Source organism: Orcinus orca, chromosome 3 (genome assembly GCF_937001465.1).
Source record: "Orcinus orca chromosome 3, mOrcOrc1.1, whole genome shotgun sequence".
NCBI lineage: Eukaryota > Metazoa > Chordata > Mammalia > Artiodactyla > Delphinidae > Orcinus > Orcinus orca.
The window spans coordinates 13,544,428-13,572,009 of record NC_064561.1 but is presented as its reverse complement, the minus strand read 5'-3'; the positions used below and the strand labels follow the sequence as shown (position 1 = coordinate 13,572,009).

At 58.9% G+C, this 27,582-nt stretch overlaps 1 protein-coding gene across 7 annotated transcripts; it reads right to left on the bottom strand.

Moving 5' to 3' along the window:
- Positions 1-697: 697 nt before the first annotated feature.
- WIZ (WIZ zinc finger) lies at positions 698-26,803 on the bottom strand. 7 transcript variants are annotated; one of them, XM_033401576.2, is made up of 13 exons: positions 26,645-26,803; positions 24,945-25,208; positions 19,867-19,939; positions 16,125-18,256; positions 14,660-14,983; positions 10,239-10,409; positions 8,797-9,300; positions 7,344-7,742; positions 6,214-6,765; positions 4,590-5,117; positions 3,974-4,393; positions 3,484-3,679; positions 698-2,432 (listed from the first exon to the last, which is right to left on the bottom strand). In XM_033401576.2, the coding sequence occupies exons 2-13, from the start codon at positions 25,147-25,149 to the stop codon at positions 2,273-2,275; spliced, it is 5,664 nt and encodes a 1,887-aa protein (XP_033257467.2). In that variant the 5' UTR covers positions 25,150-25,208; positions 26,645-26,803; the 3' UTR covers positions 698-2,272. The 7 variants fall into 7 exon arrangements, with proteins under 7 accessions (XP_033257467.2, XP_049563929.1, XP_033257468.2 ...); XM_049707972.1 differs by lacking the exon at positions 7,344-7,742 and having other exon boundaries at positions 26,645-26,801; XM_033401577.2 differs by lacking the exon at positions 10,239-10,409 and having other exon boundaries at positions 26,645-26,801.
- Positions 26,804-27,582: the final 779 nt, after the last annotated feature.

Here is a 27,582-nt window from a genome sequence, read left to right as displayed (position 1 = left end):
AAACTAAGGCAGGGCCCCAGGACATCTCTCCTGGATCCCATAGCTTCCCTCACAGCATGTACCAAAGCCATATTTTACCCTCATTTAACAACTTCATTAGAGAGGCAGTAAAACTGCTTACGAGAAGGGGTGTGCTCACAAGTGTCAGGAAAAGATCCCTTTGTGGCAATTGTATTCAACCCTTTCAAGGACTGACATAGCTATCACGGCACAACTGTGGGTGGGGAAGGGCCTCCCACATTACTTTGTTAGCTCTTGCATAGTTTGAACTTTTTTTTTCATCCAGCTTACATCACTTTTAAAAACTTACTGGGTTTTTTAAACTAATTTATAAAAAGTTGAAAGAGGAGGTGCTCTCATCCCAGGAGATGCCCTACCGGCTTTCAAAGTCTCACACATGCCCACCCACAGCGTTGGTTAGACGTTAAGTAATAGAGGCCTTCTTCCACCAGGCAAGATGTGTGTCCTGATTTCACACGAAAAGAAAAGCCAAGTGTGCAGGCCAAGACTACTCTTGAGGGCATACTATCACAGCTTGTTAGCCCCTCCTTCCCAGCCAGGGGCATGGTGGGGGACCCAGGATAGTAGGGTTGGGGGTGGAGGAGGCCTCTGCCCCATGAGATCATTTCTACTTTCTAGCCCTTGGCTGTTTAAGTGAAAATGATGAGCTGAGAAACCACATGCAATAAACAAGAAGGAGCAGCCAACAAAATCTCTTAAAATCTCAGAAATGTTCAATAAACATTTGCAGAACGAGAAAATAAATAACAACGAAAAGGAGCCAGCAGCTCTCTTTTTCCCCTCATGTTAGTCAGGTTCAGGGTGTATGTGTCTCCAGACAAGTCACATGTCTTGAAGGCAGGCCAGTCCCAGCAGCTGTGTACTTCACCCTCCCCCAACGAGTCCCCCACACCCTCACTGGACAGCTCCTGCCCTCAGAGAGCCCTTCAGGCCTCAATCACTTCTCAATCCTGGCTCCCTTCCCAGACCAGCTGCCCAGAGTCCTGGTTCCTCTCCTCAGCTCACAGGAGCCGCTTCACCAGCTGGCCAGAGCATCCACACCAGCCATGCCATCGAGCGCCAACAGCTGGGAACTTGGGCTCATCCCCAGAAAGGTCTGGTGGGCTTGGTGGCCAACAGGAAAACCCAGGGCTTCCAGGGGCTTTTGGCGGAGGTGGCTCGATCCCAGCCCTGGCTGCCAGACAGACAATGCCAGCCTGTCCACTCGACAGAAAAACACACGCTGGCTGCCTGCCCTGGGGTGTTTCCAGAAGAGAAATTTAATCTAATTTACATACTTCTAGGTACATCGATAACCAAAATGTGGCCACTGAAAAAAGTTAAAAGGTCAATCAGCTCCCGGTTTCTAGCTGGCCCAGGACTGCAAAATAAAAAGATCCACGTTCCTTATTCTCTACACAAAATGCGGTTTTAAAAAAGTGGAAAGGTCTAGGGAGCTATACATAGAAAGCAACAGTGAAAAGAGGGAGGGGAGTGAGGGTGGGGAAGGAGAGTCCCACCCCCACCCCCTCCCAGGCCCTGGAGCCCCCAAGGCTCTGGGGGCCTTGACATGGCAGGAGGCAGCTGTCAGCTCTGAGCTCTTCCCAGCTGGGAAGGCCCCTCTTGTGGGGGTGGCCAACAAGGATTTCCGTGGCATTGTGGGCTCAGTGGGGGGGCTCCCAGGCCCCAGCAGCGGGCCACAGAGGGAGTGTGGCTTCCCCTGAGCAAGCACCGTGGCATGATGTGGTTGTCGTTCGACCCGGGAACTGGAGGGCTGGGGCAGATTCCCGGGTCTCACGAGGTACGTTGAGTGCGTGCGTGCGTGCGTGCGTGCGTGTGTGTGTGAGAGGATATTCATAGGGGCAAGAGGGAACCAGGACAGGGGTCCTTGGGGTCTTTGCAAGTGGCCACGGATGGCAAACATAGCCTGCCTGGCTGTTAGACGTGGGAGAACGCTGGCCTTCCTCCCTTGTGAACAGAATGGCTGCCACCAGAGACCTGGCCGCTGCCCCTGCTGAACTGGGTGGGCAGGTGGGTGTGGGCTGAAGGAAGATGCCCTGTGTGTGGCCCCAGAGTCCTCAGGCTGGGGGAAGCATGGCTAGCTGGCTTCCAGTGCCCCGGATGTAGTGTGCCCGGCTCCTGAAAGGTGCCGGTTTGAGGTTTTGGCTTGCTCCTTTGGAAACGGAAAAGAAAGAGGGAGGAGAGGGAGGAGGAGACTGCGGAGGAAGAGGAGATAGAGGTGGCACGAGAGGGGATCTGGAATGCTTTTGTGTTAGGGCGCCTCTGCTGCTGCTGTCTGTGCCTGTGGGGCCTGGGGCTCCTCGGGCGGAGGGTCCGCTTTGGAGAAATTCATCTCCAGGATGTGCCGCTGTAAGTGCCGCACCCACTCCTCCTGGATGGAGAGGGGCCCCTGGAATTCCACTTCACAGAACCTGTAGGGGGGGGAACAGAGAGAAGGAGAAGTGGCCACTGCAGTGAGGAGAGGTGGAAGCATAGCCCTGGCCACACCCTGAGCATCAGGCACACCTACTGCTACTCAGAGTCAACAAAGTAAGCCCAGGATTTGACAGAAGGGGGACCCAGAAGCTAGATGTTCTCCCATGTACAGCTACCTCTACCCATCATGGGGTCACGGTAGGGTCCCCTGGAGACCCCTGTCTCTATGCTCAGGGCAGTCTGCTGGCTCAGGGACTGGGTATGGGCCATCCAGCTTCCCAAGCACCTTTGCCAGCTGACTGAAGCATGTGCTCTGAAATGGGAGAGGACATAGAGAAACAGATCCGACCCCACCAGGCCCCAGGAGAGAATGATGGGAGCCAGGGAAAGGGGGTTGGGCACTAACTCCTACCCATCCAACTCACTAGCTCCTCATCCTCTCGGCCCCAAGGGAGGCCTCACAGCATAGGGGCCCAGAACCCAAGCTCATGGCTCCGAGACTTAGGTTCCAATCCTACCTCTGACTTGGCCTGTGTGGCCTGAGGCAGGCACATCACATCTCAGACTCTGTTTCCTGGCCTCTGATGTACACATGGACTTTGGTAAGAATGAACTGAGACCTATTTTTTTCTTAATCCGGCAAATACTTGCCAAGTGCTTACCATGCGCCAGGCACAGTTCGAATGCTTTATACTCAACTCTTTTAATCCTCATAACAAATCTATTAGGTAGGTCTGTTATCAACCCCGTTTTATAGGTGGGAATATTGAGGCACGCAGCAGGAAATCCTTGCTCACGGTCACTAAGCTGGGGTCAGAGCTGGCAACTGAACTCAGGTCTTGTTGACTATAAAGCTCAAGGTCTCAGCCTGATGCTCTGTGGTGCTGCTGTCTGTGAGGAGCCCTTAACCTGGGTCCAGCCACAGCCCAGGGCAGTCCTTGAGGCTACATCTCCTGCCTCCACCAGCCCAAGTCCTGTTCAGAGGCTCTGGAGGGCCAAGCCCCGGGCGGGTAGTCTCTCTCCCTCCCTCCCCTGCGGGCTGCATACCTGCACTTGAGGGTGTAGATGTTGCCAACGAACTTGACGAGTGATGTCTGGGGGGGCCGGGGCACCAGGGAGGGGACTGGCCGGACCCGGGGCGGAGGCTGCCGCACCTCCTCCAGCTTCTGGTGCAGGCCATTGGCCTCCTCACCACCCCGGGCCGCAGAGGAATCTGGAGGGCGGGCTTGTCGGCGCTCAAATTCTGAGGCGGGGAAAGGTGGGGAGAGGGACAGGAGATGAGCCAGAGGGCAAGTCCCCTGAGGAAGTTCCTGCCTTCAGCGAGCAAGGGGCAAATGCTGTGGGGAATTTTAAGTCAGGACAACAGATGACTGGACACCTCCTGGACCTCGGGACAGGTGGGATGAAGGATGGATGACTGAACGGGAGGGCAAACTGGGAAAGCGACTTAAGGGCAGATGCACAGCAGAGAACCCAGGGGGCATCCAGGGGAACCCCAGTAGGTGGCAGCACATGACCCTCCTCCACCAGCACTCACTGTTGATGTTCTGCCGTTGGTGCTCCTCAGCCTTCATAGTGCCTGGCGGGCTGGCTGCCAGAGGCCGCTCACCACTGTCAGCTGCCCGGCCAGCCTCGAGCCCTGGCTCACACCCGGCACTGCGGCCCACCACGGCCAGGCCCCCGGGTGCCAGCCCCAGGGGCGGCCGCTTGTCGCCATCGCGGCCATGGCCGGCACTGCGAAACTTCTTGGTGAAGGGACGGCCGCCCTGGATGTAGCTGCGGTAGGCGCCCACCTTCTGGGGCCGGTGCTTGATCCACTCACTCAGTGTCTCGATGGGTGAGCCGTTCACACACCACTCGGTCACGCCGAACTGCCGCAGGTGCGCCCGTGCATGACTGGCCAGGGCCTTGCGGTTTTCGAAGTAAAGGCCACACAGCTCGCAGCAGGCCTCAGTGGCTGCAGGCAGAGGGGGTGCTGCTGAGCCCCAGCCCAAAGGGAGCAAGGGTACCCAGAAGGCGCTGCCTAGGTCGGGAGCCAGTCCCGCCTCCCACTGGGGCCTTGACCCCCACTGGGGATAAGTGTGTGCACGGCATTGCCCAGCCCTACAGGCCCTGGCAGATGCCCTCCCAGGACCCTGCCAACCACTGCTTACAGGAGTGGGAGGTCTTCTCATGGAGGGTCTTTGCCTTGAAGGGCAGTTCAGTCTGGATGTAGGTCTTGGCCTTAACCTCTGCTGGGAGGAGGCGGTCCTCCTGCAGGGGCCGCTTGGCTGCCACTGAGCCCAGGTAGCTGGTGGCTGAAGGCTTGGCACCAGTGATGGGTGCCAGGCTGAGCTCGCGGGGAACCTGGGCTGGCCCAGCTCCTGGTTTGCCTGGCCGACCAGCCATTGGCGCCAGCGGCAAAGGGGCCTGCATGGGCCCAGGGGCCACCGTGAGGGGCCCGTCCTCAGCCAAGGCAGGGGCCAGGTCTCCGGCCGGCGGCTCCTTCTTGATGAGGCATGGTTTGGATTTCTTCTTGAGGATCTCCCGCAGCGTGTCGATGGGTGAGCCGTTGACAGACCACTCGGTCACACCCATCTGCCGCAGGTGCGAGCGTGCATGGCTCGACAGGCCCTTTCGGTTCTCGAAGAACTCGCCACAGAACTCACAGCGGATGTCACGTACTGGCTCTGCCCGGGACGCTGCAGGGGGTCGGGGCAGGGGGAGGAGAAGGAGGTGGTGGCTGTTGGCAGGAAGCCTCCAAGCTCAAGGTCAGTGTTAAGTGCCCTGCTGTCCCATCCATGCAGCCCCAGACCTGAATGACCCGCTCCTTCATCTGCCTCCAGAGGCCCTTGTGTACATCATCCAGCCCTTCTGCTTGTTCTGTAACCTCAAATTCTAGCTGCCTTCATGATGACTCCCTATGACATTGTGAAGTATCAAGGAACAAGCACTCCCTGGATCCTGGGCTCAGACGCAAGCTTGGCTGTGACCCCCTGTGCGATGCTGGGCAAGCCACTTGCCCTGAGTCTCAGTTTCCTCCTCTGCAAAATGGAGATGGAAACCACCTCCCTGTGCTACTGGGGCGGTGGGACCCTAAAGCGGGAGCAATTCAAAGCACGTGGTATAAAGCAGACGTGAAATGCATGTGAGCACTAAGGCAGAGGCCTGGGCCATCCTCACCTGCTCGGCACACAGCAGCTAAGTGACAGTTTGAGAGGGAAGTGCACTTGCTTGTTATAATAGGGATGTTACAGCTACTGCATACAGAGCTTTAAGCGTTAAAGCTAAGTGCTTTACACCACTTAAAAAAACCCTGTTACAGAGTTGGGACCATGCTGATCTCCATCTTCCAAAAGAGGCAACTGCCCAAGGTCATATACTGCTAGACTCTGGAGCAGCCGAGACCTTAACTTGAACTCCAAATGTCAAGCACTTAGTGACCAGGAATATGAGAAAGACACCCATTTCCAATACTCATATACTCTTGCCCATGGCAGACATCACCAATTGATCCCTAGGAATCTGGATGGTAGCCACTACCAATGGATTAAAGATGGTACAGAGATAAAATCTTTTTGCCATTGCCTAATGACACAATTCTGCCGCCCTCACAGGAATGAAGAATAATCAAGAAGCAGCTCAGTTAGGGGTCTGCATAGCAGGAACACACAGCTAGCCCCTTGTCCTTTGGACCTGCGTACTTCCCTTCCATTGCAACCCTGGGTGTTCTGGGTATCCCCGAGGGAAGTGTGGGGGAAGACTGTTCTCCCTGTCCTGCCCCAGGGTCACACTTACACAGGTTCAAGGGGGTCATGTCTTCCCGAGGTGCCACCCAGGGACCCTCGGATGGGTGCGGCTCCCCATGAAGGGCCCCCGGCAGCATCTCCCGCTTGATCTCCACCCGCATTTGTTCAGGCTTCAGCTTCTTGGGCAGGGAGGGTGAGGAGAGGCCTGGGAACATCTTCCGGGCCGTGGGAGGAGAAGAGGCAGTCGGTGAGTGGCCCAGGGGGCTGCCTGGTGGCGGTGGCAACTTCTTGGCCAGGGGTGAGAGATGAAGGTCCGCGGGGCTGCGGGCTTCCAGTGAGCTGCCAGGACCTCCGCTGCCCACCACCTTGGCCAGGGCTTTTGGGCTAGGCCCTGACGGGTTGGGGTGTCCACCAGGCCGGGACTGGGTCCGTCTCTTGAGGATCTCCCGCAGCGTGTCGATGGGTGAGCCGTTGACGTACCACTCGGTCACGCCCATCTGCCGCAGGTGCGAGCGTGCATGGCTCGACAGGCCCTTTCGGTTCTCGAAGAACTCGCCACAGAACTCGCAGCGGATGTCACGTGCCGGCTCTGGGCCTGAAGCTGCAGCAGGAGAAAGGGGCAGTTAGCACCGTGGGCACTGTTAGCACAGTCACCTGTGGGTCTCCTGGTCGGCTGGGCGTGGACAGCAGCACGTCCAGGGGCTGGGGTGGTGGTGGAGGGCAAGTGCAAGTGAGGGAACTGAGGAGCAGGGCGGGGGGGCCAGACACCCGGCAGGAGCACAGGGAGGCTCTAGAGAGCGCATGGGCCCTTGGTCCTGGCAGAAAAGGACAGAACCAAGACTCGATGGCTCTGCGGGTCCTAACGAGGATGGGGGCAGGAAGTGGTAGCCCTGCCATCCAGACCAGGGGCAACCATGGGCACCTTCCACACCAAAAGGCAGCACCCCACCCTTGGCCTTCATTCTCAGGGAAAGTCTCAGTCATGGAGGTCAAAGGCCAAGAGAGAAGGCCTAGCAGCCGACTGCCGACAAGATCTCTGGGCAGAACCGGTCCACTGCTAAGGGCCCCTGTCCACTCCCTGCCCCAGCAGGGAGGGAGTAGGGATGGGGCTGTGACCCCCACCCTGGGAGGGGCTCCAGGGCCCGCAGGGAGGAGGGGGCGGCTGAAGCGAGAACCTACAGAGGTTGAGAGGAGACGGCTCCACATCAGAGGCCCAGAAAATGCCAGCGGCTGCGGCGGCTGAGAGGTCCTGCTTCCCCCAGGGGCTGGCCATACCCTCGGCCTTCAGCTTGGCCTTCGTGGCCGGCGGTGGGGGGGGGAGCAAGGAGAGGGCCGCAGAGGCGGGAGGAGGCCGCCCCAGCAGGGCCAGGGTGCCACGCCCGGGTGGGAGGCGGATCTGGACGCCGTCCCTCCTGATGAGCCCGTGGAGCACGTCTATGGGGGATCCCTTGGCGTCCGGGTCGCTGACGCCCAGGTGGCGCAGGTGGGCGCGGGCGTGGCTGGACAGGCCCTTGCGGGTCTCAAACCAGGCACCGCACAGCTGGCAGTCCAGCTCTCTGCCCCCGTCACTATCTAAAGCTGCGGAGACAAAACACAGGGGGGTTCACGGCCGCCACCTTGGCCGGCCCTGGGGGACTGAGGCGGGAGGGCCTGGTGTGATTCTCGGCTGCCCAGGCTGCTGGAGGTCCAAGACTCGTGCCACAGATTTAAGAGGTTTTGGGAAGCAGAAAGTCCTGTTCTGTGCCTAGCCCTCTGGCATCAAGGTGAGTGTAGAGAGCGTAAGGATGTGCAGTACAGAGGCAGTGGCCAAATTCCAATGGCACAGTTTGATGTTTCCAAGCCTTCTTCCCAGGGACCTCAGCTATGGAGCTGTGCAGGGTGTGGGGCGGGTCCAAAGCAGGGGCCCACAGGCTGCTGGGCATCATACAGCCAAGGGCACACCTGCTCAGAACGCTGCTCCTGGAAGCACAGCAGACAGTGGAAGCAGCTTCATCGGAATGTGAGGTGCAACTGGGGTGCCCTGTTGGGCAGGGTGCCAGACCCTAGGCTCACCCCCAGACTCTAATGACCACAAATGTGTGGGAAGGCCTAACTTCCTAAGGGATGCCCTTGTTAAACCTGCTCACGCCTGGGAGTTTCTTTGCCATGCTCACAGGCAGCCCAGGAGGCACAGCTCCATCCCTGGGCACAGAGGCACCTCTGCAAAGGACACCAGGAGCAGGAGGATGTGAAGGCAGGGCCAACCATGGGACCTCCTGTCAGGTGGACCACTTGTCTACCTGCAGGACCCAAGGTGCCCCACGGGAGCCCTGGTTACCTTCACTGCCCCAACCCTCAGGCCCAGAGAAAGCCAAAAGCTGCCCCTAAGTGGTGAGGATGACCCTGGCAGACTCAGTAGCCACAGCCAGGCTTCCAGGGGTTAGAAAATCGAAGTGAAATGGGAGACAGATAATATGCAGCATGGCTGGCCCAACAGGAGACGCAGCACCTTGATTAACACACTCTGGCCCAGTCGACTCACGACACAGGCGCTGCAGTCCCCATTGCCCCCACCCTAAGCCCTGCAGCCCAACCTGAGGCCCTGCCCCTCCCAGCGCCAGGACCTCCCTCAGCTCCCAGGACCCGCACTCACTGAGGTTCAGGGGCCCCTCGTCCTCAGACTGGGGCCACTGTGCCTTTGGGGAGGCCGGCCGGGGGCTCAGGGACAGCTGGGGGCTCTTGTCCTCAGGATTCTTGGGGGTAGGGGAGCCCGCCAGGGCCAGTGATGCCTTCTTGAGCAGTGGGGAGCTGGGCGGGTGGGCCAGGCCCTTGGCCGAGAAGCCGGGAGGTGACTTGATGGCCTTGTTGACAGCAGGGGCATCGAGGGGCTTGGCCAGGGCGAGCAGGCCGGGTCGTGGGGCTCCAGCAACCATTTCCTTCGGCGAGCTGGACTTCTTAGTCAGGCCCGGGGGCAGCCCAAGGGGTGTGTCGGGCAGGCCCTTCTGCTTCACGAGCTCGTAGAGGAGGTCGATGGGGGCACCGCTGCTCTCCGACTCAGCCACCCCAAGCTGCCGCAGGTGGGAGCGCGCGTGGCTGGACAGGCCCTTGCGTGTCTCAAAGCAGGCACCACAGACCTCGCAGGTGGTCAGGCTCTGGGCTGGAAGGTGAGATGGAGGCCAGGAGAGCTAGCTGTGAGGCTGCACAATCTCTGTTCTCCCACTTCTCCTCCCCTTGGGGCCCCACTCACCCAGGCTCTTGCAAGTGTTTTGCTTCTGTCAACACCTCCCACCCTTAAAATGACCCTAATGAGGCAGGAATTAGCCTGTTCAGTTTGCAAATAAGGAAACTGAGTCTCAGAGAGGGGAAGAGTTGTGCCCAAAGGCACACAGCAGGAGCTGAGCGCTTCTGTGGTTCAGCCAGTGGAACGCCTTTCGGATCTCTAACGTACCAGGGTGCCCTGGCAGCAGGTTTTCACACAGATGCTGACCTGCCAGACGAAAGCTAAGGCCTAGCCACCATCTGCAGCTTAATTCATGCCCCAAACGCTAGGCTGGAGGCCTCAGCCGTGGTCTCTGTGGTGCCCTGCCTGCACCCTCTTCTGCAGAGCCCTTATCCCTGCCTATCTGCTTCTCTGCCTCCCTGCTCCCCAACTTCAGTGACTCCCAAGGACAAGAGCCAGGTCTGTTTTGCATCTCTCACATCCCTAGGGTCCAGCACAGTGCCTGTCATTACTCAATAATGACCTGAGAATCAATGGACAAACAAGGCAGTTTCATGCAGAAGATCACATAGCTATCAGCAATCAAAGTCAGCAAATGAACTGGGTCTGGGTGTGAGCTCTGGATGAACATGCCCACTGCTTCTCCGGATGCCCCTCCCTTGACCAGGGCTCAAGGCCATGCATGCCTGTGACAGCAAAAGCTCAAAAGAGAAGATAGCTGGGTGTCTCCTTGGTGCCATGAGAGGCCAGAGAGAAAGCTGTGGCCAACCTGGGGCCCCACATTAACTCCCGGGCCCCACATTAACTACCAGGCCCAAGAGCTCCCTGTGAGTGTGACCAGCCTGGCCGGCACCCTTGCCTCCTGCGCCACTCACCCTTAAGGTCTGGCAGCTCCTGCTTACTGCCATGAGGAACCTCTGCAGCCACTTTGCTGCTCAGCCGATTGGCCACCTGCTCCAGGGGCCCAGGGACAGGCAGGCTCTTCTTGGGGAGCAGGGGGGAGCCCAAGTCCATGGCCACCATTGCGTTTTCCTCAGAACCCAAGCCTGTGAGGTTGGGAAGACAGGCTCAGCCCAGGCAAGGTGTGGGCTGTCTACCCCTGTAAGGACTGAGGGCCAGGGGTACATTGGTGGTGGTGGTGGGAGCCTTCTTCCTCATCTTTGGTGCCTGCTCTCACTTTGGAATGCAGCTCACCCCATGAAAGCTGAGGCTCCGTCCATAACCCCGAGCACCAATATGACGCAGGGATGTCAAGGCTGCCAACTGACAGCAGAGACTAGGAATGGCTTCCACCTACCAGAACACGGACAGGTCAGGGGACGCAGTGCTAGTCTGAGCCAAGACTCCCACCTTAGCAGATCTCAGAGAAAATATCTCTCTGGGCAGAGAGATCTCTCTGGGCTCCTCTCTGTGGAGGGAAGCATCTATCAGTCTTGGGGGCGGGTAGGTGGCAGTCAGAAGGGGAATTCAGTAAGACAAGGCCAGGGTCAGAGGCCAGAGAGGCAATGCAGAGGCAGGGAGCTCAGGACATGAAGAAGGCTCCAGGGAACTTGTGGGGAATCTCCACCAGACAAGACAGCTGGGGCTGGGGTTGCAGAGACAACTGGGGATCCTGGGGTGGTCTTATCACAAGCTAAGCCCTAGGTGGGGTAAGGTAAGAACTAGGATCCTGGACCAGCAGGGGACCTTACTGGGGACAGAGAGAATAGGAATCACAGAACTTTATAGGAAGTCTCTGAGGCATCCATCAGGCCAGGAAGCTTCTCCGGGTGAGGCGTATAGGAGGACAGACAGTCAAAGGTGAGTTTTCAGGGTCTAATTTTGCAGAAAAAGGGACTTGAGAAGCCTCCTGAGCCCCGGGTTTAGCATTCAGAGCATGGAGAGAGCGCTGAGAATGAAGGAACTGTGTGTCAGACGGGACCCTGAAGGTGCTCAGTGTTGTTAATAGGAGGGCAGGCAGGCAGTTCCCTGACTCAGTTTGACTCCTACAGAGGCAAGGAGACGTAGGTGGTCGGGGGATGCACCGGGGCACGGGACGCCGAGGACTTTGTCAAAGCCTCCGGGTGGAGTGGGCGCGTCTGTCAGATGGGGCAGGGCCCTTGTCAAGGCTGAAGTGACTTGGAGTGGGTTTCCGCGCGGGAGGTACAGGGACTGTGTTAAGAGACGATCCAGAGGCTCCAAAGGGTTCAGGGGGCATCTGTCAGATGGGGTGAGGGTTCCGCGAAGTGACGGCAGAGAGTGTTTCTGAAGCCCGGGACCCTGCGAGCCGCGACGGGAGGCCCGGGGTCCCCGCGACTGGAGGGCCTGGGGGGAGGGGAAGTCCCGGAGACTGGATGGCGGGCGTCTGGGCGGCGGCGGCGGCGGCACGGGGCGAGCGGGGCGCCAACTCTGCCCTCCCCGCACCCTCCCCGGCGCGGGCTCTTACCCGGCGCGGGCGCGGGCCCGGGCCCCGGCTCCGGCTCGGCCTTGGGCCCGTCCCGCGGCGGCAGCGGCGGCGGCGGGGGTGGGGGCGGCGGCGGCGGCGGCGCGGGGAGAGCCGCGGGGCCCGGGCTCTGGGGGCCCAGCGGGGGCGCCCCCGCGGGCGCGCGCTCCCGGGCGCCCCCCGCGCGCGGCCCCGCCGCCGCCTTGCTCTCCGCTTTTGTCACTCGGCACTGGGCGGTGGAGGCGGCCATCTTGGCTCCGGCGCACGCGGAGCGGCCGCCCCAGGCGGGAGCAGCCGAGCGCCGAGCGCCGCCGCCGCGGAGTCCGCTCCGCTCCGCCCCGTCCCTAGGGGCGCGCCCAGGGCGGCCGGCCGAGCGTCGAGCACAGCGAACGAAACCCTTGTCCCCGCCAGGCTGGAGGGGAGCTTGCGGACACACGCACGCATTGCTACGAGCGGCTGCCAACTGCTGCCCCAGCCCAGGTCTCGGCGGACCGGGACACTCTTTCCCCACCCCGGACATCCCTAAAACTACTATAGGAATCCTCCGGCCACACGCATCCGCCTGAACAGCATCCAGGCTCCTAGAGCCCGACGGGCGGAGCTAGGACCTGCCCCGGGACCCTGTTCCATTCCCTTCCTTGCAAGTCTCCCCTCTGGCTCGGGAATCCTGGAAGACACCTGATCCCCAACTAGGAGGATCCCCCCGACACCATCCTGGTGTCCAACTGTCCCCCGACGGCGCTGTCCGGCAATCCTGCGGAACTCCCCACAAGAACGGCACCACATTTCAAGCACAACCCGCTTCTCCCTCCCTAAAACTAAACGGATTGCCCCCAGCTGTTATTTGACAGCTGGGTGGAGCGAGCATCTGACCGTTGCCCCGCCCCCAAACTGGCCACGGCTCCCTACCGCCAGCTTAGGGAGGCATGGGAGAGGCTTCTAAGGATAGCCACTTTGCAGGGTCGGTGCCCAGACCGAGCCCTAATCCTGGACATCTTTCCTCAGGCAAGGTTTCCGGGATCTTCTCAACCACTCCTTAATGCCCTCACCCCCAGCGTGTTCACTGAAAGACTGATCATAGCTTCCCCCCATGTACAGGGCCAGTGCAGTACCAGGCTGACTCCTACGTCTTACTGACTTGGCCAGTTCCCTCAGCACTAACTAGGGGCTGGTACATTGGTCTTCTGGTGGAAACAGCTTAGCCAGAGCTGAACCTGGCTGCTGGATGCAGGCTGCCATTCTTGGGGTGCCTGGCCCAGGTGCCGGGTAAAGGGCGTAAGCTTGACATTCAGGCCTCTGCTGGAGTGACAGAGAAAGAAGGGGGCAGTGCTGGAGACTACAGACTGCTTCCTGTGCTCCCCAGCCATCTTCAGAGCAAGCTGCACCTCCTAGCCACCACTGAAACACCACAAACCTAGCCAGGTATGTGAGCTGAATGCCTAGGGGATAGCCTTCACAAAGGCAAGAAGCCTGAGGTCACATCCCCACTCTGCCTCTCCCCGAAGTGTGACCTCAACCAACAACTATCCTCTCTCTGTCCACTATCCACCATCAAATCTCCTCCTTCTCCAAAGAGGAGAGGGGGCTTTGATAGCCCCCCTCTTCCCTTTGCAGACCCTCAAGTGCCCTTCACTGGTAAGGAGGCTTGTGGATGGGTCTAGCAAAGCCCAGAGTACAGAACTAGGTAGGACCCTGGAAACTCCAGGTAGGAGAAACAGAGATGAAAGCCTCAGCCCCAGGCAGCCCCTGGACAATTCCCTTGTTCAGGCACCTTCTCCATTCCTCAGAGCCCACCGTCTCTTCACTGCTGAGTTTTCTGCTTTGAGGTTCAATAAAGTCTCCCACAAAGTCAGGCTTTGTAAGGCTGGGTCCTTCACCTTTCCACTGCCTCCACGGTGTCCAGCCCCAGGCTCCTTCACCAAAATATTACTTCTGGATTTCCCAAGCCATCCTACACTGGAGAGACCACCGAACATGGTGTGCATAAGTCTAGCTCTGCTGCTTTGTGGCTGTGGCAAAGCAGAGGACCCCCAGTTTCCTCATCCATAAAACAGGAACACAACAATCCTCAGCTCCACAGAATTGTTTTCAGGTGTGAGATGAAACCCTGATACACAGCAAGCACTCATTTACGGGAGGGGTTATCAATGCTGCTGGACACAGTAGGCACCATTGAAAATCTAGAATGTAGACTCCTGATCCGCACTGTCCAACTGGATCACCATTAACCTTGTACTAGCTGCATTTCAAGTGCTCAGAAGCCGTATGTGGCCACTGGTGACCCTGTAGAACAGTACCGTTGTCTAGAGAGATTTCCATCATCTCAGAAAGTTCCACCAGACAGTGCCGTGCTAGATAAAAGATATCATTAACAGAAAGGATTCTGGAGCCTACGCTTCCTGGGCTTTCAAATCCCAGCTCCACATGCTTTCAGCTGTATGACCTCAGGCATGTTAATTGAACTCTCTGGGCCTCAGTTTCCAAATCTGTAAAATGGGGATAATAACACCTGCCTTTAAAGGATTGTTGTGAGAAAAAAAAAAAAAAAAGAAGGATTGTTGTGAGGATGTAAATGAGTCCACATTTGTGAAGTGCTTAGGACAGGATCTGGCTCCTAGTAAAGAGCTCAATAAGCCTATGTTAAAATCACTGTCAGGCAGGGCAGGCAGGAACTGGATCTAGAAGGAGCCCTGGCCCAGCCCCTGAGTAAAACAGCAATGACCCCTAAGTGGCAGGACAGTTGTTGACCTACTTTGTAAAGTGACTTGAAACACTTCCAGGAAAGCAGAGTGGCTGCCCCCTCCCACTCCTCCATCCCTCCGGGCCCCTGGGAAGGGTCAGGGCTCTGGCCCTACCTGCCCCTTCTCCCCTTACCATCTCCGTAGGCTGGCCCAGGGTCCTCAGCCCAGGTGGGTGGGAAGGGCACTGTAAGAGGTAAGCGGGGCCGGCGGGAGGTCAGGAAGCCACTAGGCGGCACCCCAGGTTCACGACACAGGGGGCTGGGGGGCCGCTCAGCAGCTGAGGTGGCCAGCAGCTCTTGCAGGATGTTGATGGGTGAGACAGTGAGCTCCCAGTTGGTGATACCAAAGTCACGCAGGTGGGCCCGGGCGTGGCTGGAGAGGCCGGCACGAGTGTCAAAGCCGGCCCCGCAGAAGTCACAGCGCATCAGGCTGAAGGTGCTTGGGTCGAAGTTAGCCACTGCAGAGAGAGAGAGGACATGGACTGCCTGGCTGGGGGTGGGGGTGGGGACAGCCCCAGCTTTCCCTGTTCCCGGGGCTGCTCATCCTCAGCGGATCACACAGTGCCGTTCCTCACCCTGGATGCCTCCCTCGTCCTTTGCTGTTCATGCTCCTGCCTGTATAGCTCACTCCAAGAAGTCTTCTCTTCTTGACCTTCCATTTTCTCCCCTTGCATAGCTCAAAGCATCAGGGACCCCACCTTCAGAAATACTTCTCCAGGGTGGATTTGCAATCATTTGGGTGAGTTTGGGTATTTGATTAATACCCTCTTTCGTCTAGAGCTCATATCTATACACCCCAGTGTTATAAATTACATCTTTGCTGAATGAAGAAATGGACAAATGGATGGGACACCTTCCTCTGGGAGTCTGCTTGGATCCCCCAGGCAGAGTCAGGGAGCTTCTCTTGGCTTCCCCAAACTCCTGGTTCCCCGAGCTTCCCCCATCACAGCCCTGGTCACTTAACATTGTAACTGCCTGGTTTTGTGGCTGTCTGTCCCCTGCCCCTTCCCCACAGTGCCCATACACACACACTCTCAAACACCATACCAGCACCTCCCCACGTAGGCTCCATGTCTGCCAGCATCAGAACCACCCAGGGCACTGGTGTTGGAGACAGACCCCCGAAATCAGAACCTTGGTGCCTGGGAATCTGCATACACCACAGGCAGCCCAAGGGGTTCTAAAGTCAGCCAGGGTCCCACCACTCCTGTTACTGGGCTGTGCACTCCAGGAGGGCAGGGACTGCTGTTCCGTTCACTGTTGTGTTCCCAAGTGCCCAGAACAGAGGGGACCTAACTCAATAAATATTTGTTGAATGAAGGAATCAATGAAATTCCGTGCCTGGGGCTGACTTCCCTGCCCATACTCCTTCTTCCAGCTGTTGGAAGGGCCAGGGCATTGGGGTGTCCCCGCACCTCCTCCAATGTGGTGACCTTTGCCTCAGCTCCCAGGTCTTCTGAGAGGGGAGGCCCTGACTTCACCCTGCTTGGCACTACGGGAGGATTTAGAGTGAGGGTTGGTTGGTTCAGAACTCAGCTGCCCAGCTGTGCATCTCCCAGGTGTTGGAGGGAGGTGGGTGCCGGAGTGAAGCTGCCCTACCTTTTTTCTTCTTCTTTTGGAAGGAGAACCTGCGCTCGATAGCCTTCACCTCCTCGGCGGAGATGAAATGCCGCACGTTGTAGCTGACGCCCACGCGGTTCAGGTGGCCCCGAACGTGGTTGGCCAAGCCGATGCCATTGTGGAAGCGATCTGGGCAGTAGGGGCATTTCCGCTCCTCATGCTTCAGTGCCTCTGATGGGTCCCCATCCAGGAATGTGTCCAGCCCCAGAGGGCCACCCAGTGGTGTGTCCAGGAGCAGGAAGTCCAGGGGGTGGCCACCCCCCAGCCCCAGCTCCTCAGGCTGCAGCCTCGGGGGGGCCCTGGCTGCCGCAGCCATGACTTGCGGCCCGAGCTTCGCCACCAGAACGACCGGCACCATCCCACAGAGTTGCTGCTGCTGTGCCCCTGAGGCTTCAGCTGTCTGCAGGGCTTCTCGGAATGTTCGCTTGAGCTCCAGGGCTGACTGCGGGATGAGGCCGGGGGTGGCTGACGATGCAAAGACCCCATTTTCGGGGGAAAAGTCCATTTCCGAGGCCAGCAGTATGTCCTCCTCCTCGTCCTCTTCGCTCCAAGGGTGCCTCTGGTCCCCCAGTTGGGCTGAGAGCCCCTGTGGGTGGACAGCACTCTTGCTTCTACTGGCCTGTAAGGAGTAGGGGGCAGATGCTAGTGACGAGGGAAAGGCTGGCCTTCCCTGAGGCCTCTGGCTCGAGCCATGTGGGAGTGGCTTTAACAGTGGGCAATCCCTCATGCCCAGCTGCTGGCAGCCAGGGCCAAAGGACAGGCTGGGGTCGTATCCAGCAGGGTTCCCCTGCCACATGGGGGCCAAGAGCGGCTCAGCTTTGCCAAAGTAGTCAGTGGCATCAGAGAATCGGGCATAAGCATCCTGGCTGGTGCCGGGCCGGCTGGCAGGGTCCTCCTCAAAAGCCTCACCATCCTCCTCCCAGTTGGCATGCACAAGCCTCACGTGCTCCCTGAGCAGGCTCTCGCTGGGCGCGGGGAAGCCACAGAAAACGCAGGCACTGAGGCCCAAGGAATCTCCGTAGGGTTGATAGGTGAGGGAGGTGGCATCGGGGCTTGGGCTGCCAGCCCTGCTGCCGCCCCCGAAGGGCTCCTTTGCAGCCTGGCCTTGTGGCTCACGCATGTGCAGCTTGGCATGCTGCACAAAGGCCTTGGAGGAATTGGTGCCAAAGACGCACTTGGGGCACTGCAGCCGTGCCTCCCGGCCCTCATCGCCTGGGACCTGCTTCAGCTTCTGGATCTCCTCGATAATCTTCTCCCGGGAGGCCTGGTGCAGCTGCCGGTGCTGCTCAAGGGCGCCAGGGTCAGCGAAGGCCCAGCCACACTCGCCACAGGCCAGGGGGGCCAACTCGGCGGGGGGCTCTTGGCCCGGGGCTCGGCGGTGCTGGCTCATGTGCTCCAGAAGGTGCTCCTTCTGCTTGAAGTAGATGCTGCACTCGATGCACGGGAACACGGCTGGCTCGTCGTCCTCATCCTCGTCTGGGCTGGCCACCCCCTCGGCCACTTCCTCCAGCAGTTCACACAGATAGGGCCTCGTCCGGACGGGGGCGAGCAGTGGCTGCAGCCGCTCCACAGATGCCTCTGAGTTCACCGTCCAGGTCTGTGTGGCCACCTCTGAGGCCGACCTGGGCAGGCTCCACTCGGACGGCTGGGCCAGGCCCTCCAGGTCTGCCAGGTGTTCTCCGGTGCCCACCACTGGCACATCCAACGTCTTAGTGGTATCTTCTACCGGCACGAGCACCGTCCGGAAGGAGGTGAGGGGTGGCAGCTGGGGCGGCAGGTCCAGGTGCAGCGCGGCATCCTGGAGTGGGGCCTGTTCTTCTGGGTCTTGGAGCCAGTCGAACCTGGGGCGGCCCCGGGGGACCTTCTCCAAGAGCTTTGATTCACCCTGATGGTACAAGAACCTTCTAGAGCCCTCGAGCTCAGCGTGGGGCTTCACGGTTCTTATAATGACCGAGTCCTCGAACCTCCGCTCAGATGGGATGCCCTCCCCGGCCTCCTGAACCATGGGGTGCTCCCAGGGCCCCCGGCCATCGGGGGGGCCAGGGAAGTGGCCCAGGGGATGGGGTGGTGGGGAGCCCAGCTGGAAGTCCAGGCTGCCTCCATCCCAGCAGCTGCAAGGAAGTGCCAATGGGGACAGGTTAGCTGTGGGCCTCAGTTTCCCTTCCTTGGGCAGGGGAGGGGGTCCCAGGCAGTCTGAGACAGGCTCCAGAGACCCAGCCTGAGGGCTGCCTCAGAGGGGCTTGCGTGTTGGGGTGCGGGTCGGGAGGTAGAGGGAGTACATGTGGACCCTTCCAGGGCCGTTGGGCCAAACGCTGGATTTAGCTCCCAGGGAACACCTGTGTATGTAGCCCAGCCCCGCTGCATGTGGTGGTGGGGGGAGTGTGCAGAGACCACAGCGGGGATCACAAGTAGTGTCCCCAAGTCTGGTGGCACAGTCAACTCTCATCCGTCCCCTGGGAGGGTCCAAGGCTCCAACCTATGCTTCAGGCTGCTTTTTTGTCTTGGTCCTCCCCAAATCGGGGTGATCTAGTTTGTTTAGCCTCATCTTTCCAGCAAATTTGGTGAAACTCTGCAGCATAAACAACTCAAGCAAATTTACCTTCCTCCCTGCATCTCCCCTCCTAGAAGGGCAGAGTCAGGAGAGGTGCAAAGTCCCTGCTCAGCCTGTGGCCCCAGTGACCCTGACCTCCTTTGGAGGAGAGGGGAGGTAAGGCAACCTCACTGAGCCTCAGTTTTCCAATCCTAAAAATGGGGATGAGTCCCAAGAACCAGGAGCTTCTGTGCCCTTATGCAATGACTAAGGGAGCCTTCTCATACCCATAATCAAAGAAAACCTAACACACTACAGGTGCTTATTCAAATGGGGACCTTGACCCCATGAAGTGTAGGGTGAGGATGACACAACTCAAGGCTGGGAAGCGCTTCACTTGGCCTGCTGCCTGATTCCCAGTAAGCCCATGACCACTGTGGGTTCTTATTATGACTGTTCCTGATCAATCCCCCTCATTTTCAAGATCTTGCCTCCACAAGGGGCTGTGGATCACACCCACGGAACAGATGCGGAAACAGGTTCCACTGAGAGGCTGAGCGGAAATCACAGGGTTACCTCTCTAAGCCCCATCAGTGACATGCAATGTTAATGGGACCATTCCCCCCAGGGTTATGGCAAAGACTCAGTGGGGTAAACCTGCGCTGAGGGCCTAGTACGCAGCAAGCGCTAAATAACTGAGAGCTATTATTAATCCCAATATGGATGTTATTACATATTAGCACCCCCAAGCCATTTAATAAAAGGCTGCTGCCATCAGCATTGCTGTCAATTCCTGCTCCTACCCAACGTCCCTTGGGTCCTCGAGGTGAGGTTGTGAGATGTATCTCAGGGACTCCATTTACCGATGGGGAAACTGAGACTCAGAGAAGCCGAACATTATTCTAAGGATCACCTGGCAGAGACAGGACTCCAAGGGTCCAACCTCCAGGCTCCTGGCCCACTGGCCCTGCTCTTGGCAGGGATAATGAGAGTTGACTGTCTGTGTTAATCCCAATCCTCCCTCCACCCCCTACAAATGCCCAGGGGCTTGCCTGCAGGGAGCCACCTCCTCCTGCCTGGCCTCCAGATTCCCTCCTATCCCCTTCTCACTCTTGGGGGCTTCTCTCAGGCCTAGGCATGTCCTGCTTGCCCCCCTGCCCTCCCTGAGGTCAGGGCCAGCGTGGCACTCACCAGCTGCTGATCCGATGGGTGGCGGAGGTGGCACGGGGGAGGGCTTCGCTGAGGCCAGGATGGGGCTGCCCGTCTGCAACAGAGAGGGGAGACCCTGAGGGGCTGGGGTCCCCCTGGCTGGGGCCCTTCACAGCACCCCAGCTCTGGAAGCCCTGCCGGGCACCTCGGAAGGGCCCGACCGGCTCCCCACTCCTCTCCCCTGAGAGGCCTTTGGCCTCTGTACTCCTGAGCCTTGAAAGGGGTTTCTTTGGAGGAGCCCCCTTTGCTTTCCTAGGGGACCACCAGGGCTTGCTGCCTTCAACCCTTCTCTCTTTGCCCCCATCTGGCAGCCAGGGTGATTTTTGTTTAAGTCACACCCTGGTAAAATCTCACCTGGCTTCTCATCATACCTACAATAAAAGCCAGATTCCCGACCACCACCTACAAGGCCCCGTGAGGTCGGACCTCTGCAGGTCTTTCCAGCCTCACCTCCCTCTCCTCCTTACCCCTCATTCACTCTGCCCAGACTCCTCGTGAAGCCTCAAACCCATCTAACTCTTTCTGACCTCAGGGCCTTTGCACCAGCTATTCCCTCTGCCTGGAGAACCCTTCCCTGGCCACCTGCTAAACTGAGCCCCTACGATTTTCTCTCTCATTACCTGTTTTTTTTTTTTTTTTCTTAGCACTCTCTGAAATTGCCTGTGTCCCCTGCTAGCACATAAGCTGCCCCACCCCCACCCCAGGGCCTCATTCACTGCAGCACCTCAGTGCCCGGCACACGGCAGGTGCTCAACCAATACTCGCCAGATGAAGAGTGAGGAGCCCTTTAGTCTGAGCTGCAGAGGGCCCGTCCCTGCCTCCTGCCTCCCAGAACCCCTTCCAGGCCTACATGGTAGAATCACATGCCCTCCTAGGAACTCTCACACAGATAGAGCCAACTCTCCATTATCCGCCTGTGGAGCCAATGCCTGGAGCGACCACAGGAATCCTGGCCTGTGCCTCCTCTGCCTGCCGCACCCGCCTGCCGCAGGCGAGCATGCCAATCGGGGCACAGGCCAATTGCGTGGGCCAAGGTTAACACACTGGGGGAACTTGTGCCCCATCCAGAGCCCAACAGATGCGATTGCTGGATTAGCTTCAATTTGAGGATGGTCCAGAAAGAGGGCTAGTGCCGGGGTTTGTACTTTTTCAAATCCCCTACTGTCCAATTTGCCTGGGAAATTGAGACCTGACTGTCAGAGGCCAAAAAATTAAGAGCTGTTGAGGGTAGAGGGTAGGGGTCAGCAAGTTGTGATACTGCCAGGGGTCTTTCTGCTGAGTCTGAGAGAAGGGCTGTGACTGTCATGTGGCCTCTGGAAGGTGAAGGTGGTGATGGGGATACAGAAATTTGCATCATCTAGAACAGTTTCTCAACCTTGGTGCTACTCACATTTGGGGCCAAACCATTCTCTGTGGTGGGGGGCACGTTGTGTATTGTAGGATGTCCAGTAGCATCCCTGGCCTCACCCCCAGATGCCAGTAGCCACCCCCCACCCTGACCCTTGGCCCTGCAGTCATGACAACCAAAAATGTCCTCAGACATTGCCAAAGTGTCCCTTGGGGCAGAATCGCCTCCATTTGAGAAGCTCTGGGGTAGACTGATGGGGAGCAGGGCCAGGTCGGAGTGTGCTCGGATGAAAGGGCTGGTGTCGGGGTAGGAGGATGGAGTGGGTGGAGTGTTGCAGAGGGTGGGAGGATTGGGAAATCAAGGCCTGGACCAGCTAAGGGAGTGAGACCCCAAGAAATGGGTCTCCTGAGGACACAAGAATCACAGACATGAGTTCTCAGGAGAGGACAACCATTTCACAGGCAACGAGCCCCAGCACAGGCTAGAGGTGCAAGTCTGAGGGTCCGGGTGTCCTGATTCTGAGATTCTGGGACCCCAAGCTCCTGAGATTCCGAGTGTCCCAGATTCGATGATTCTGCGATTGCCGTTGTCTAAGAATTCCACGAGCCAGGGGGCCGTATTGGCCTCTTTGTTTGAGCAGCTCCAGTGAAGCTCCTATTTTTAGTGGCAGCAACTTTGGAGGAAGCAGACCCAGCAGGGCCCCGTGTCCGAGACACTTGGGGGCTGGGGGCTCATCCAGAGGCCTCCACAGCCGGTGGGGGTCCAGACAAGGCACCTTGGATGCAGCCCCCGGCAGTGGCCATGCCGAGGGGCCCTCATTGGCTCCTGCCATTTGGGATCCCTGAGGGGCTTTGAAAATGAGAGACTGAAAATGAAGAGCGTGTCCGTGAGCAGCTTGAACCCCAAGCCACGCAGCTTGGCACAGTGGCCAAGAATCTAGACATTGGAGTCAGACAGATCCAGTTCCAGCCCAAGAGGGAACCTGAAGGGCATGCCTTTCCCGCTCCAAGCCTGTTTCCTCCTCAATATAATGGGAACAGCTACGGCCCCAGTCTCGAAGGGCCAGTGACCGATGCCAAGGAAGATCACAGAGTAAATGCTCGATCCAGAGAGTCGGCGGTGGAGGGAAGGAAGGGAGATGGGTGTGCCCGGGGCGGGGTTCAGGGCTGGCTGAGACATGTCCCAGGTTGGAAGCTGGAGGCTTGACCGGGAGCCTCAGGCCCACTCACTCCATGCTCTGATTTCCTCCTCAGCCTGGGGCCCCACGAGGGCAGAAATGACGCGTTGTTCATCCCCTAGCCCCCTGGTCCCAATGCCAGGCATGCGCCAGACTCTTCAGCAATCCATGCGGACCATCTCAGCCCCACAAGCTTTGAGTGCACCCAGGAGGCCAACCAGAGAGGCCAGACTGTGGGTGAGGGGCTGCAGGGAGGCTGTAGGAGCTCCAGGCCAACAGCCATAACCGAGGACAGAGAAGGCAGGGGATTCATCCGTGTCTAGGTGGAGTTTGGAGGTAGCCACTCCAGGGGTGCTCTTGAGGGGCTCCAAGGACTAGGTGGGCATGAGGGAGGGCCCAGGCTTCTGCATGGAACAGCAGCCCCAGAGGCTGTTCCTATTTATAGGCATCACAAGACTCCTAGGGCAGGTGCCTGCTTCAGGGAAGGCGGGGTGGAACGGGCTGAGAGGGCAGCGGGGGGAGACACTGTGTCCGACGCCCAGGCCCTCCTCCAGCTTCCAGGCCGCGACCCTACTCCAAGTCAAGCCACCCTTGCCCCATGACCCATGTGCTCAGGGACACCGGTAAGGGTGGACCTCACCCCCCTCAGCAGCCACATTCCCCTCCTCCCCAGGCACATGCCCTGGACCCTGGATGATTCCCCAGGGGGAGTGAGGACATACCTACCCACCTACCTACCTTCTTCTCTCCAGACCTGGGACCTCTGCCAGGTACAGCAGAGCGCCCAGTTTCTCAGAACCAGACTCAGAGAGGGCCCCAGGACCCAGAGCCTGTTCCGCAGGGCTCCCACAAAGTCAAAGTCCTGGGCCTGTCTTGGCCAGCCGCATGACCTGGGACACGGTCCTGCCTCTCTTTGGGCCTGAGTTACTAATGGTTTGGAGGAGGGGATTGCTAAGGTCCTCTGAGCAGGGGTCTCACCCCCTCATCCCCTTCAGGTGCCACCAGTCACCTCCACGCCATTGCATGTGTGGAGCCCCCTGCCTAGATGTCTCCTGCCTCTTTGTCTGACTCAATGTTCCTCATCCAGGACTCCTGGGTGTCCCCCAGCTTGGGCTTCGCCCATTGCAACCTCAGTGACTGTGTCCTAGCACCTGGTGGCTGCTCTGTCTGTCTGACCCCAGATGGCAGGGTCCAGTGGGGGCGGGGATGGTGTGTACACTTGGTCGCTGTGCACCAGTGACCCTTAGGAGGTGCTCTGTAAATATCTGAGTGTCATGAGCATTGCCAAGGTGAACTGGGGCAGGTCAAGGATGCCCTGACACAGGGTGGTGGTTAAGGACGAGGGCTGTCAGGTTACTGCCTAGCTGTGGGCCCTTGGGCAACTTACTTGACACCTCAGATGGGGTCTGAGTTTCTCCATCTCTAACATGGGATAATAATAACCGAGGCTACCCCAAAGGGTTTTTTTGAGAATGACATGAGATGATCACATAAAGGGCTTGGTGTGTAGGAAACCCCTGACAGAGTGCTTGGAGATTCCTGGAAACCAAGGCCTTTAGAGCAGGCCAAGGAGATGAAGGGAGGCATGTAGTACATCAGCCTGTACTGCACTCACCACTCTTCACCTACACCAGGCTCCTGCCTGGCCCTTGAACATGCCAGGCTCCTCCTCACCACAGGGCCTTTGCACCTGCTGCTGTTCCCTCTCCCTGGCTTGCCCTTCCCACCATTCATTCCATGCTCCACTCAAATTCTACCCCTTCAGGGAGGCTTTCCCAGGTTCCCCAGGCATGATCCTGGCACTCTGTTTAATACCTTCACAGCACCTGTCACTACCTGCCCGTATGTTATTTTTATAGTTGCTTGTTGTCTGTCTCCCCTACTAGAATGGCAGGTCCCTGAGGGCAGAAACTTTTGCCACTTTTGTTTACAGCTGTATCTCCAGCACCTAGAACAGAGCCTGGCACATAGTAGTTGCTGAGTATTCAATGAAGGAATAACAAATCTTGAGGTGGGGACAGTGTGAGATTCCCTTTTGCTGGGAAACCGAGGCATATAAGGGGTGGCTGTCATCCCTGACTACCCAGTCTCTCCCTAACCACTAGAGGGCATAAGCTGTTTGGGACCAATGGCTCAGGAGCAGGACTCACCAAGACAGTGCAGCAAGAGGGAACTGGGATAGACTGATGGGAATGGGGTATGCCCATAGGGAACAAGTGGGCTCAGGGAGGGGAGCTAGGGGTGCTAAGCTGGGCACCTGGACCCAATTAGTACGCTCAGAGAAGGAAGCCAGGCAGACCTGAGTCAAGTCCCAGCTCCTTGTCACCCACTGGGGGGCCTTGGTCAGGTCATTAGCTCCCAGGACCTCTGTTTTCACAACTGTAAAATGGGAAACTAAGCATAATGCAGAGGCTCTGAACCCAGGCAGAATCAGAATTCCAACTCCGCCCCTGCCGGGCTGGGTGACTTGGCCCTCCCGGAGCCTCGGGGACCTGGCTGGATGCTCCCCCAGGGCCACAGGGCCCACCCTCTTACCAGAAATGCCACCTCTGCCATCCAGAATGTCTCGAGGGCCTTCCTTGGTGACAGGCAAGTAATGGGTGGACTGGAAGATGCAACCTTCCCCCTCAGCAACCTCAGCCCCACCTTCGATGTCCTCCCTCGGCGCTGGGCCAGGCAGTCTCTCGGGGCCTCGAGGACGATCCGGGGCGGCCAGGCCGCCTGCCGGGGGCCCATCCATAGATGCTCTCTGCTTGGCTCCACTCAGCTGCCCGCCTGGCTCAGTGAGGCATTGTAGGTCTGGGGGCAGAGAGACAGGTGCTTAGGGGAGGTAGGAAAGGCACGCAGTCTACCTCAGTTTCTCCTTCCTTGAAGCCCTAGTCCTCACCCTTGCAGCTCAGTGCCTCAGTTTACCTCCCAGCACAGGTGAGCAAGTACATGGTACTGAGGCCCTATCCTCACACATTGTATCCCAAAGGTCCCTAACCTCAGCATGCCTCAGTCTCCCCATCCATGACTCCTCTCTTTACACAGATCCTGCACTGCCTCAGTTTACCCCATTTTACAACATGCACACTCAGCCACCTTGTTTTCTTGCAGCATTAATCCTATCACTTCTAGATGGCTCCCTTCATTCATACACTGCTGCACTTTCCCCAATTGTGCCCTCACTTCCATGCACGTGCATATCCTGTGCGCATGCCTCAGCTCGAATCCCGAATCCCGGCCACTTCTACACTCTGATCCTATACACTGTCTCAAGTCCCCCCCCATCATTACCCCTGCACTTTTCTTGCTTCTGTTGCCTGTATCAGTTACCCCTGCACTTTTCCCACACTCCAATCCTCTTTCCACACACAACCTTAGGATTCTCCAGCATTAACCCCTTCACCCTCACACTCAGCCTCAAGTGACCCCAGCATTAAACCCCCTCGCTTCACCCCAACATTACCCCTCATGCATACCCAGCCTGGGTTCCTTCATCCCACCCTCCCAAGATCTCTTTAGTCTGAGGGCAAAAGGGAAGGATGGGGCTCCTGGTCCAGAAATGAGGACCCTGGGGAGGCTGTGGGGGTGGGGGCTGTCTTCTCCACCTATAAATACCTTCAAGGTAACGGCGGAAAGTGAAGGGCAGGAATGAGGCGCCCTCCCCAGGGAGATGGTGGGAGGCCGAGCCCAGGCAACCGGGGCGGGGCCGGGGCTCCAGGCCTGGCTGCAGGCGCTGCCCTCGGGGGCCTGGAGGCTCCCAGGGGGCCCGTCCGTGGACTGGCCGTTGTGGTGGGGGGTCCCTGCCCAGGCCCCAAGGAAGCACTTGCGGGTGCCCACCGGGTGGGCACTGCCCGCGGGGAACGGGCGGGACCGCAACTTCGGAGCACTTTGGCAGCGTGGGGAGGAGGGCTCCCTCCTGGACACCCCCGGGGGTCGCAGGGGTGGTGGCGGCGCCGCGCCAGCGCACCCCTCGGGGCGCCAGGGTCCGGGAGATGCGCCCTCCGCCCGTGCACCTCGGGGCGGGAGACCCCGCGGGACGCGCCGAGGTAGGGGGGACACCTGCCCCAAGACCCCCGCTCCTCCCCACAACCTGTGCGGCCCCGCCCCCGACAAGGCCCCGCCCCTGCAGGCCCCGCCCCCGCCCCCCGCCCCGGGGGGTCCCGCCTGGCCCTGCCCGGCCCGGGCCTCCCCCTCCCCGTGCCGGCTCCGCCCCGCCCGCGGGCTCCCCAGGCCGGGCCGGGCCTCACCGGGGAGGCGGCGCCGCCGGCTGGGCGCCGGGGCTCGGAGCTCCCTTCTTTGGTGCGGCCGTCGCTGCCGCTACGGTCCTCGCCGCTCCCGGTGCCGGTGTCGCGGCCTCCGCAGCCGCCGCCGCCTCCACCGCTCGGGGGACATTGTCCCTTTAAATCGCTCCCCCCGCCGCCCCGCCCCCCCGGCGCGCCGCCGTGACCTCAGTGCGACAGCCCCGCCGCGTCGCCATGATGGGGAGGTCCGGGGGCACTCCCTCCCCCCCACCCCCGCCTAATCCACCTCGGTGGGGGGGCAGTTAGCAGCCGCGCCGCCATGTTGGGAGTGGCCAGTCGGGTGGCCCTTAAAGGGCCCGCGCGGCCTGAGAGTCCAGGGAGAGGCTCTGTTACCATGACAACATTCTTGTCCTCCTGCCCTCAATGGCACTTCATCACCCCACTGGTTCTTCCAATGCTAGGACTGCTAATAGCACCAGAAGAGTGGGGAGGGGGCAGGGAAGTTCCCCCGTGGGTCATTCATAGGTCATTATTGAGGACTCCACATGGCGAATCCTTAGCCTTCAGTCCCCTGCTCCCAATCAGCTACGTTCCAACCACAAGCTCATTCCCTACTTCCTCATTATGCACAGTGAACTTCAGTACCTCCATGCCCCTAGAGCTGCCCTAGGTCCCCAGTGTAAGACCCCCTTCTCCACCCAACCCCCAGGTTCACAGTCACTAGGACTACCCTATAATGCGCACATAATAGGACTGCTGCTTCGCCCACCCACCACCCATCCACATGTCCAACCACCCATCCATCTCCCCACCCATTCATCCACACATTCAGTGGATCAACCACTCATCTACCCAACCAGTCAACTAACCAACCACCTATCCACCCACTCCTCCAACCACCTGTCAATCCATCCATCCCTCCATCCAAATGCCCACTCAAACCA